This window comes from Mesitornis unicolor, unplaced genomic scaffold (genome assembly GCF_000695765.1).
Source record: "Mesitornis unicolor isolate BGI_N332 unplaced genomic scaffold, ASM69576v1 scaffold5068, whole genome shotgun sequence".
NCBI classification, from domain to species: domain Eukaryota; kingdom Metazoa; phylum Chordata; class Aves; order Mesitornithiformes; family Mesitornithidae; genus Mesitornis; species Mesitornis unicolor.
The window spans coordinates 206,212-218,788 of NW_010199667.1; the positions used below are offsets into that span (position 1 = coordinate 206,212).

Below are 12,577 nucleotides of genomic sequence, written 5' to 3' on the forward strand. Positions count from 1 at the left end.
GACCTCCATGAAACTATCCAATGATTGAGACTGCTCCTTTAGACTTGCCCTGCAGCCTGGCTCTTTTCCCAAAACTATTTTTGAGGGTTTGCTTCTTATGTCCACAAAAGCCTCCAACCATCATTCAATGGCAGCCTTCAAATCACCATTAAGGGCAGTCCTATCACAGCACTCATGAAGCTCATGCGGAAAAAACAAACCCAAGGAAGTCCATTCTGCACAGGGAAAAGACTAAAAAGTCACAACCCCAAACATCTGGACTCTCAGTAGGGTATACAGACACGATGTGTGGTACCCCTTACAGTGTGGGGGACAGAGCACTCTGCCCATGCTCTGCAGCTTTCAAAACTTCCTGCCACACTGATGAAGAGTGGGCACACTGATCCATGCACTGTGCTACCCAGAGGGATGTTTGTGGCAGGAATTGGCCCATGCCTGGCAGCAGCACTCACAAGTGTACATCATCCAGTCCTTCCCAGCTTTTGAAGAAAACTGTGGGCCAGAGTCAAGGCTGGATGCTCCCGAATGCCCCTCATTGTGCACCAACCCCAAGACTGTACAGCTTTGAGATTTTGGCTTTGAAAGTCAGACAACTGCTGTCTGTAAGCACATAGTACAGATGCTGCTAGACAGAATTTAAATTAGCATTATTCCAATTGAATTCCTCTGAATTGGGACAGGTTTTCTTTAACAGCTGGAGACATTACTGTTTATTTGGTTGACAGAAGAAGAGAGGTGATAGGCATCATAAAAACTGCAAAAGAATAAACAAAACTATTCAATTATGCATGATATACAGCAATAAAATTTGCCACTGTAGAGCAGCAAAAATGTGTGCTGTTAAAAAAATAGGTTTCCTGTATGAAAATGAATTCACATTAAGACTCTTAAAGGCAGAAGTAAACAAAACAAGCATAAAAGCAGCATACATTTACATAAGTAATAAATTGGAGAGCGCCAAGTGAATTGGGGGAAAAAAACCCACACACAATGGATTGTCCATTTCAGTCACATTGTGAAAGCAAACAAAAAAAAAAATACAAGCAGAACAATAAAAACATATCAGACCAAATTAGCACACATTCAAACCCAAAAAGCAGTGATTTTGTCCTCTATACTGCTTCTGAAAACATTCAAATACTTTTACTAGAACTCCTGGTTTTCTGTTCTTTTCTTTCTGCAAGACTTGATTTCAGTATGCCCCATCTCAGTCTCTCTCAAGCATTTGTGAAGGTTTCCCAAGCAACATATCTTCGTTTGATTTTCTTCTTTTTTTTTACCAGAGAGAGAAAAAAGTTTACAATTTTAATATAAGAAATTTTCAGCTGACTGTAAATCCAAAGACCCTCCAAATGCCTACTGAAACCGTCTCTGCTCTGTCACAAGTGCAGAAATACTGCTGTTGTGACCAAGGGTGCGGTGTGAACACGGGGTGTCCCAGGCAGAGCTGGCACATGAATCGCAGGGGGTCCTCCTCACTACTGGAGAAGCTCTCAGTCTGCCACAGCCCTGAGACCCAAGGAGATGCAGATGCTGTGGGGTTCAGTGCAAACACCTTCCTATAAACCTAGCGACATGATTTCTTTTCATATAAAAGCATTTCAAGGCAGTGCACCAAATACGTATGTGAAATAAGTGACTTTGGGATCAAAATCAGTACTGCCAGCTGAAAAGGCTAATACTAACATCATCATCAGTCTCATCCCCACTTTAATTGGTGAGAGTGCTCCCCCAGGCCCTCACAGGATGTTTATTCAACATCAGTTTAACAGCATCTGCTTTCCACTTGCCTTTCCATGGGCTCTTGTGTGCAATTTCAGTTCTCCCATTACTCTTCCTACATAGTGCACGTAAGACATCCCCAACATGCTCCAAAACAATGTAATGGAGTAAGCACAAACAGGTGGAGGAAACTGATAGTTTTGCTGTAAGATAAACTGAGCACCACCTGGAAAATACTTTTCTCTTCCTCCTCGTTTCTAATTAACTTTGTTATTTTCTTTCCTTTCCATCTCTCTGCCTTCCCTTTGTCAACAGTGACCCTTCACTCTTCCTCTGTCTTTTCTGCACATATTTCTCCCCTGATCACAGAGCTACTTTGAACCCCACACCTAACATCTTTAATCCATCAAAATCAGAGGCAGAATGCCAGGAGATAAAATATCCCACTGCAATTCTGCTGTAAGAGTGGAAAGTGGCTCAACATAAGCTCATTTAGACTGAAAATTGATAATAAATATTGAATTTAGGTGTCAGATGAGCTCATTTTTAGAAGATAAATCAACAGGATATACAAAGTGATGAGTTCCAGTAAAATGATCAAGTCCTGCCTTTCACAGACAGGCAATCAAAAATTGAATCCCTCTTCCCATTACTGAACTTGTGAAAACATAAGGTCCCCAAAAGAAGAAAATCACAGACCAATTTAAAAACTAAATACTCTATAGCTTCAATGCACTGGCATTTTCCTTTACCTTTTGATGTAAAATTTATAACTAAAGCAATAATTTCACCAAAAAATGCATCAAGGTTTTTTAACGTAAACCTATCTTCTTTCACATTTTCAAAGTAATCTTCTGGGCCAAAGTGGATATCTGAGAAACATGTCAGAATTTCACTGCTATTGTCCAGATCTCACTTAGCCTTTATTAGTAAGACCAACCTTGGTATTCTAGATACGTGTATGCATTCTTTATATTTACGTAGTTTCAAACCACGTACATAAGAGTAAAAAAAAAAATAAAAATGAAGTGATGAACTCCAGCAGAATACATAATTTTCTACTTTTATACATTGTAATACTAACTACTTTATTCTTCAAGACTTGGAAATCTGTACTCTGCTGTATGCTACCAAATTTTGCCTAGAAAGGAATTTTGAAGGCAGAAATCACAAATCAGAGAAATTTCAAAATGGCCTCATAGACTTAGTTCTGCTGGAAAGACTACAAACAGTATCCTAACAAAAATACTTACATTCTTAAATTATTAGACATTCAAATGAAATAGAGCCAAGAAACAAACACACAAACAAGCAAAAATATTCCTATGTAATTTTTTCTCCTCAAAACAGATCCATAAAGAAGAAAAAGCACACTCCTTAAGGCACTACTAATATAAGAGAATGCTTCTGTAGCCTCTCAAATAAACAATGGATAGCAATAGCTAAAGGAAAAACAAAGCAGATTAGTTGCTTAACTATTACACATACACCCAAATCCAACAGCGTACAAACACACCCTCAACTACTACATTCTCAAAATGCAACTATTAATGCCAAGCATCAACTGCAGCTATGTAAGGTCATCTACTTCAGAAGACATAGTCTACCAAGTTTCCTCAGTGCACTGTAACAAAAAGCACAGACATTTTAATGAAAAATGCAGTATTTCGAGAATGACCGCCTTTGTTTTTTTCATTTGTATCAGACATGCTTAGGACAATATCTTAAATGCAAACTTAATATTTAAGGTATGAAATGAAGACCAAAATTTAATTTCAACGTTTTTCAGTTCAAGTTTGCTCCAAATTGTGACCTGAATAACAGGAATCCGTACATTTAAAGAAGTGTTGGTATGTTAATTTTAACATTTGCATCCAAGCAGTAACCCTTGTCTTCAACCTTTTCACAGTTCACTATTAAGGCTGAAGAAAGTTAAGAGAAGTACCAGCTGGTCTCCTTCTAGGTCTCTCGTTGCAAATACCTTTTGGATACTTTAATGACAAAATTAACCCAGGAATTATTTTATTGCAGTCTTTGTCAGGAGTCAGGTTACCAACATTTTCTGTTTTGCAGCACCTGGTAGACCAGGCGCTCACATCCAGACATCTCGATGTGTTTCCACCACGACAAACATCTCCTCACCCTCTTTGCCAAAGAGAGATCTGAAAATGCGCTTCAGGCACACACAACTACCCTGCCCTCTCTGTACCTTGAATACCTGCTTCCAAGCACCAGCTCCTCCTGTAAAATGGGAAAACTTTCAGGCATGCTGCTCCAGGGAGGCTGTACCCAGCCACTGCAGCAGCAATGGCATGGAGCACCTAGAGAGGACAAGAAAAGTCATCCAGGAAAGCCACTGGCACCCACGGTAGCCAGGCAGTTCCACCACAAGGTCATGGTTTATTACTGCTGCCGTCACCTTCAAAGCAGGGAGAAGAGATAATCAGGGACTAAAACATCCTGAAAATGGTTTTCAGCAACTTTTTTAGAAGTGATTTGGGATGTCACAAGTAATTTTATAAATTTTGGTCAAAATATATGCTTTGTGAAGTATTACATTCTGCCCTGTGTAGGGATAAGAAATTTTATACAAAATCAGAAAATTTTCACATACTCCATTCTCCTTTAAAAAGTACACAGCACCTCCAAACTTGCAAGTGCATTCACAAATCTGGCAGTATGGAAGAGCAAAACTTACCCCATCCGTAGCTTTCACTAAGAGATCGTAAGTGGTTGGATCTCCCTCTCTGTCAATGTCTTGAGACACACAGATCTGACCAGTACGTGGGTCAATCTGGAAGGCTTTGGATTTTTCATAATAATGGAATCCATCATAAAGGAAATACTCAATTTCACCAAACTGGTCGGCATCTGCATCTGTTGCCTTGACCTGCAGGGAAACAACAGAGAGAAAAACGATATCTGCAAAACTAGCTATAACTGCTGAAAGACAAACAAGCCTAACATCTTCTCTGCTATATTAAGTACATCTAAAAAGCAGCATGAATTCTGCTGTAAATCCCAAACAAATGTTTTAAATAAGTACTTTAAAGAAAGACTTCTTTCAGAGGGAGATTCCACTGCAACCACATGGCATCAAATGGGAAATATACACACACACACACATATATTAAGTCCTGCTAACAAGGAAAATGGGTGGCAGGAGAAAACCTATAGAGAGAGGCTGGGGTCTCCATCTTCAGAGTTTTGAGCCCCAACTGGACACAGCCCTGAGCAGCCAGGGCTGTGGCAGAGATTTCCCACCACCTACTCCATTCCCAATGGGGCCAAAGAATAAACCACCATTAGCACTGCCAAGACTCAACTGTGCTGCTTTCGCCAGCTACCAAAAGTTAAGTCAATAGGATGCTTCAGTGTGAAACTCTCGTTCTTTGGACAACAGGCGGATTGGTTAAGAAAGTATTTGATTATCAGAATTGTTTTCTACATTGCATCTTCAATTTCATTGCCTTAGGATCTCTGATAACAAAAGTTTCGTGCTGGGTTTGGCTCTTCTCTGGCATGTTACATTGTCAAAGTTTTCACTTAAATTTATAAACAACTCAGAAGAAAACCATTTATAAAAATATGCATATATTAAGAGAGTCAGTATTTTTAGTTCTCTAACTTGTCATTATTGGAGACACTTAAAGCATTTCTCCTTATTTGGTTTTATTTTCTACTTATTCTTTGAAGATGATAAATCCTGTGTTTCCGATCAGCCTACCTGTGCAAGTACAATGCCTGAAGACCTTAATGGAGCTTTGGAAACCTTATTATTGAGGTGGAATGGTTTTAAACTGGAAGAGGGTAGATTTGGACTGGATATTAGGAAGAAATTCTTTACTGTGAGGGTGGTGAGACACTGGCCCAGGTTGCCCAGGGAAGTTGTGGGTGCCCCCTCCCTGGCACTGTTCAAGGCCAGGTTGGATGAGGCTTTGGGCAACCTGGGCTGGTGGAGGTGTCCCTGCCCATGGCAGGGGTTGGACTGGATGAGCTTTAAGGTCCCTTCCAACCCAAATCATTCTGTGATTCTATGATTATTGTAAAGCCTCAGAGTTAAAACTGGCATGAGTTTACAGAGAAAACGTGTGCCAGCCATCACCTACACCTGGCCCAGGTTGGAAAGATGAGACCCATTGCCATGAACCACAGACAGGGAAAAGGCAGAGGCTGCACACATACAACAGCCCATGCTGATAAAAGTCTGGCATAATTACAGGCGTGGTTTCAAGAAAGACCAAGCAGGACAGGCCAGGGACTATCCCTAGCAATAAGTTTGGATGTGATCATCCTGTTTTGAAGGTGTAAGTGAATTTAGCTGCATGGATATGAGCTGTGCCAGGTCATTTGGCCTTAGGGCCCCAGACCAGCCCTTGGCTACATCTCCTATGAGTACAAACATGGCTTTAAGGACCAGTCAGAGCCTTCACCACATGCTCACTTTGCCCAGAGAGGAATTGTGTTGGCATTAAGATACTGAACCGGGACTGAATTAAAACCAAATGAATGAATCTTTTTTTGTTTGTTTTTAAGCACCCTGTGGATTTCTCCACTTCTGCACGGGATGCTTGAGATTTGCTGTATTTCAGCAGAGGCATCACTGCGACTGCACTACATACTCCAGTGCATCTTTCCCTTCCCAAAAGGGTTTCTCACAGCACCGCAGGCCATAACACCAGAGTTTTTGGGGCTGCAAAGAGAAAGTTCCTCCACAGGGGCCCTGTGGTCACAGAGCCCTTCACGGCCTTGCAGTCTGCATCCCATGGCTGCAGCACAGGGTGCAACACCCACTCCTGACCCCACTCCAACCATACTCATTCTGGATAAGTTAAAGGCAAAACTCACGCTCAACTTCAACAAAGATCCGTCCCTAAAAATGCTTTACAGCTGTATATAAATCAAGTCTACAACACATGTATTTCACCAGCCTTGTAACTTTGTTATTTCCATCATAAAAAATAATAAAACATAAGCCTAGTGTGCTCTTGGTACTCTGCCACCCTGATGCTAGGGAACAGCAATTCACTTGGCCCTTGTAAGAAAAGTATTTCAATTTATTTCTTGTGCCTGAAATCTAATGCAGGTAATAATACCAAAAGGTTCTGTCTCCCTGTGCGTGCGCACAGCTACATGTATAAATGCTACCATTTATGTCTGCAATTGAGTACGGATGATTAATTATGGCTGTGAAATTTGAGGGCATTATTAGAAGTTTAGCCCATTATGTTCAGCAACTTGTTTCCTTTATTGTAAATTATGCAGTCCTCAGACTCTGAACAGTACATGCAAAGGAATAATGATGAATTTAAATAAAAATCCTTCAGTTCAACACAATATAAATTTGAAGGTCTAATTGTGATCAACTTCAATTACGTTAATCATCTTTTGGGCAGCAGAACTAAGTAGCATCAACTTCTGCATATAAAAATATGATTTTTCTCCCTGTTCAAGTCCTTTGCATCTATTTAATTTCCACCCACTTAATAGTCCTTTTTTGTTTTTTAATCACTCATCAATTTTGCCCACGGAATCTTTGCTCTGAAGAGGGAAGAATCTGGAACTAAAAGCGAATGAAAAATTTACTGTAGCAGACAGAGCTGGGGTTGAATGGCACCACACCTGAGGTCAGGGGAGCAATTAACAGTTACCAATGCAAGCTGATTTAGAAGGAACCCAGTGGAAACAGGTAAACAAATTCAACTTTTCAGATACAGATAAAGGTAATAAGTTACTACAGACTTCAGAAATTAAAGCACATGGAAGTCATGGTCCAAAACACGTGGGTTATGATCGCATACTGCTCTAGTACCAATCCTATGGAGTATTACAGCAGTTAAGTGCCCGAGAGCTGTGAATTACAGCAGCCCAAACAGCAGGAAATGAAGGCAGCAGCACGAATTTTCACAGCGGAGTGATCAAGTGTGTTGTATGTCGGCAATATCACAGAGGTGATAGAGCTGAAAGGATTTATGTGCCTTGGAGATGCGGGAAGCAAGAAAGTACCAAGCTGTAACATCTCTGGTCTGGGTTAAGGTGAATATGAGACTGAGATCTAGGAGAAAAGAGGGGAAAAAAGAAGGGTTATGCTCACAGGGTGTCTCTCATTCTTCAACTAAATATGTTTTCAGTACACTGAGTTGAAGACACATATTGTTAAGGAGTGTTAGCCTGGGAATAAGGAAAGACAGGATAAAGTATTTCTCCAAGAAACATTCTTAATGTTAATGTCTTAATCCAGCTACCAGCTGGATCTCTCCCGTTAGTCACGCTTTCTGTAACCTACATCATTTAGTGTCTTTGTAGACCATCTAGACTGCAAATCCATCAGAGAAAATGTTTTGTCAGTCCTGCGCTCACTAGTAAAATATATGGTCAGAATGCAGACGTCCTCTCAGCCGAAGGAAAAAGAAGGACCTGGAGAAATGTTATGGAGAACAATTTTTTTAAAAAATCTGATCCATCAGTGTGATGCTTAGACACATTAATGCATGAGGGGAGTAAATGATGGAAACTCGGTTAACACCAAAGAGTGCAAGAAGACAGAGAAAGAAAGAAAAATAGTCAGTCATTTAAAGAGACAGATTAAGACAATGTTGAAAGTGTAGAATTTATCTTTATCTGCATATGGAAAGAGGGATTAATCTCAAAGAAAAATAAAGGGAACCACTATGTAATTAAGGTTAATGAACCTCACCTAGATGTACACTTTAACCCAGGTTTGAATGAAGAAAAAAAAATGCTGGCAATACAGTTAAATAGGAGGGAACAGAAACAGCTTGTTTTGTGCTATGCTAAAAGTATGGTGAGATTTTACAGCTAATAGAAAGCAAACATTTGGCAAATCCTAAGCTGCTTCCACTCACTTCAGTGGAACTATGACAACCCACAGTAATGGGCAATCTGTCCCCATATTTTACAGGCTTGAAATAATAGTATCAGTAAAAACCAAACAAGATGATAGAGAACTATGTCAGCTCCTAAAGTCCAGACTGTTTTAAACACTGATCCCTTTTAAGAAAAAAAGTCCCCATTTTGATCTTTTGTTTGTTTGTTTCCACTGCTTAAAAAATCTTCAAGCGTATATTTAACTGCGCCATCCTACCCTTTCAACAGATTAAAATAAAGTTCCTGTCTGTTGGTTTAGATTTCTTCACTTTCCTTCCTAGTCATTAGTTTCTGGTTTATAACAACTGAATATATTTTGAAGAGCAGAGCAAATATTTCAGATTATATGCAAAACGGGAGAAATGACCTGTGCACACAAAACCACATCAGAAAACACAATCTTATTAACTGTGCGGATCAAAAATTCTGGGCCATGCACTTTGCATCCTATGTAAAGACTATTTCTAGGATTTAGAGCATGCAGCCTGAAAGCTCACTGCTTTGCAATGCTAAATTTCACATGTGGGTGACCAGAATTAATTTTATGGCTTTCAGATCCACAGAATAAAAGCAGACTACAATGGGAAAGAGCAGGCAGTTTGGGCAAATAACTCATGATAGTGGTGACCTCTGATAGCAATTAAATGAGACTAAAAAATATTAAGTCAATTTTTCATGGCTTAAGAATTGCTCCCACACCACATATTTTGTCACTTTACTCCATTTTATTTCAGCTAACCAAGACACAGCTTTCATAGCTCATAAAATCTGCTTGGAAGACCCTTAATGTCAGACCGTAAAACAGATTTTTATTTTGTGCATGAAAAGTGTGTTTAATTCTTTCAGTTTTTACTGATATCGTGAAAAGCATGCTAATTGCCAGCAGTCAGTTTTAAAGAAAATGACAATGTAGGGTAAATAAAAACATACTCCACTACTCCAAAATACTCATGATCAAAATGTAAGACAAGACACAACAGATGGATACAGACATCAGGAAACTACCAGAAAACTGAAAGGAAACATTCAACAACAGAGTTGTGCTGATGACAAATGGTATAATCATGGTCCTGTCCTGCTGACTTCGCCAACCCAAAATCCAACATCCTTGCAAGTAAAGGACTGAAGGACACCAGGTCTGTTCATGACTGTACAGCAATGCCTGATGACAGACCCTTACTAGATGACTGCTGCAATCCCACATGCAGGAAACCCAAACACCACCAGTTCCACATACAGGTAACGTGCATAAACATCAACAACCTTTAAATTAGAAAGGAAAAAAACCAAAAACCTAAACACACGCAGAGAGAGGAAGCTGGACACAAACGTACATGGGCATCAAGAGACTCATTGCAATTCCCACACTGGATATGTCAACCATATAATCAGGGATGGCAATCAGGCTCCTTAGAAGTATATGGGTAGGACAGACTCCTCCCCAAAATGCCTAGAAAACAAGGGGAACCTTGTAGCCTTGCCACCACATTTGCCACTCATCCCTGCTCCAGTCCTGCTTGCTCCTTCCTGTACTCATCAGCTTTGGCATGACGAAAAAACCAAAACAAAACCCACAAAAAAACCCAACAACAAAACCCCACCCTTCTAGCTTAAAGGCCAGGAAAATGACTTGCTTTTTCTGAGCACAATTCCCTACAATCCACCAGAGTGAGAACTGAACAAGTGAGAATTCAACTCCTCTTCCTTAACTGGAAGGTGCAACGTATCATGCAATGTTCTCAATTATCATACAATGTGCTCAATGACAGCATTTCAAACAGTTATGAAATGGTTTAGCAAATGCATTTTGTGCTTAATTGCTTTTTTTTTTTTGCTTGTGCATGCTTTAATAAGCTACAAGGTTTTAAAATCAGGTAAGATCAACCCTGTTTCACATATGAATCTCTCATAAAGAGATTTTTATCTTTTTAATAACACATTTTTTTCTGCAACACTTTTTATTTTCCCTAAGACAAATGAAAGAAAACATAGTTTTCTTGATGGAAGATTATGAGATTTCAGCTTTCTGCCTTTTCTGCTCTTCTATGTATATAACTGATGAAAATGAACAAACTCACCAATAAAATAGTGACATACGTTTGATTTACTGCTCTTGGTTAGTCTACAGAAAGCAAGAAAGATCAACATCACTGGAGGAGAAAACAGAGTAAGTATGTTACAGCATCACACTTTCATTCTGAAAACCAGTAGAATAGTGGTTATAAAATGTGTTTTGGGAACAGGAAGCTTAGGTTCCAGCACCAAAAATGTCTTCTAAAAGGACCATCTACTCTCTCACTCTATTTGGTCTACATTGCCTTCCTTCTTACTATGCAAATAAAACCAACTAGAATATAATTTATTATTATTGCCTATGTAAACTGGAAGAACAGAAATAAAAAGAGAACATATTTCTGAGGAAGGAAAACTAATTTTCACAGCGACTAGCAAATATTTGCAGGACTTAACCCTTATTTAATCAAAGTCAAGACCCTTTTCAGTAGAAGCAGATCCATCCATTCATTAATGCTGCTCACATACTCTGCTGTAATTTTTTATTTTATAACATGCTAAAACCTTGCTAAGCGCTGTTAAGAGTTTAAGTACAAATCCATTTTTATTCATTAACCTCAGTAAGCTACAGAGCTCCAAGTCTGAGTACCTCTGCCAAGCAACAGCAGAGCACAAAATTTTCCCTATTCTGTGCAAATTGCACAAAACAAGCTGTCAGGGGTTTAATAATCCAGAATATCTGTCGCACAAATAAAGCAATATTTTGTGCAGGATGTTATTTTAATCATCTTGTACTGGAGCATGTTTTAACTTTTGGTGGCACAATTCATTTTAAAATTATATTTAACAGGTTGTTTAGAAAGCATGACTCAAAGTATTGGCTATAAAATCACAGAATTGTTTAGGTTCCAAAAGACCTTTAAGATCATCGAGTCCAACCATTAACCTAGCAATGCCAAGTCCACCACTAAACCATGTTCCTAGGTTCCTATCTTGTTGCTTAGGACATTTTTTCCCATTAGAAAGCCTTACTATGAATAATAAATCAAGAAGAAGACTTTTATTGGCAGCATGTATTATTACATTAATTCAATTTTTTGCTTAGATCAATCAACATAATTACTATATTTATATAGCTGTAAAGTGATACACTACCTAACTGAGCCTAAATGATCAATACATACCCTGAATGCAGAGTACGCGTGTGACCTTAAAACCGAACACTAATGATAAAAAGGTCTTCTGACTATACTTCTGTCTCTAATGGACAAATTACAGGAGGATACTGCAAAGGAGAGAAAGAAGAAAAGTAGAAGGGAATAAGCAACCGTGCATGCAGCTGCCCCTTCCTTTGTGGTGTGCAGGTTTGTACAACTGGATTTTGAGTCAGAGCAGGGAGATGATCCAGTAAAAATCCATCATAAAAACTTTGTTATTGATGCCACATCAGCATTCAGCCAAGTCAGGTCCTGATGCAGCTGCCCCATGGTAAATGGTAGTGGCAGGGAAGTGCAGTCCAAGTAGAGCCTAAAAGCTCTTTCAGCAGAGGCATGGACTTAAAACAGGCTAAAACTGCACACTTAATATGTGTTTGTGCAAACATCTTCCAAACCCCAAAACCAGTCTCAGCTGCTAATTCCTGCCCACAAACCACAGTGCTCCAACCAAAACTCCTGGCTAGACTGAGACAACTATTTATGGAACCACATTGTGAAGAAGATCACTGAAGAGCAGAGCTTAAATCCTACACTTAAAGGAACAGAAAACAGAATAAAACCCAAGACCTTTATTTGTGTTTAGCCAGATTATCTCAAAAATTATTATTATTATTATTACCTAATTCACTTCAGAGTCACGTGAGCAAGGATCAATGAGCAGCCGAGGTAGAAAATGTATTTTGCTTTCAGAGAAAAAGGATTTGCTATTGCACCCTTATAGTAGACAAAGACCATGT

At 39.3% G+C, this 12,577-nt stretch overlaps 1 protein-coding gene across 1 annotated transcript in view; it reads right to left on the reverse strand.

Moving 5' to 3' along the window:
- LOC104544595 (protocadherin-23-like) overlaps positions 1-4,612 on the reverse strand; it is a gene marked incomplete at its 5' end in the record, with an annotated part of 59,039 nt that extends 54,427 nt beyond the window's left edge. The window contains 1 exon segment of the mRNA XM_010189510.1: positions 4,421-4,612. Within this exon segment, the coding sequence (XP_010187812.1) occupies positions 4,421-4,612 (192 nt within the window).
- Between the last annotated feature and the right edge of the window lie 7,965 nt (positions 4,613-12,577).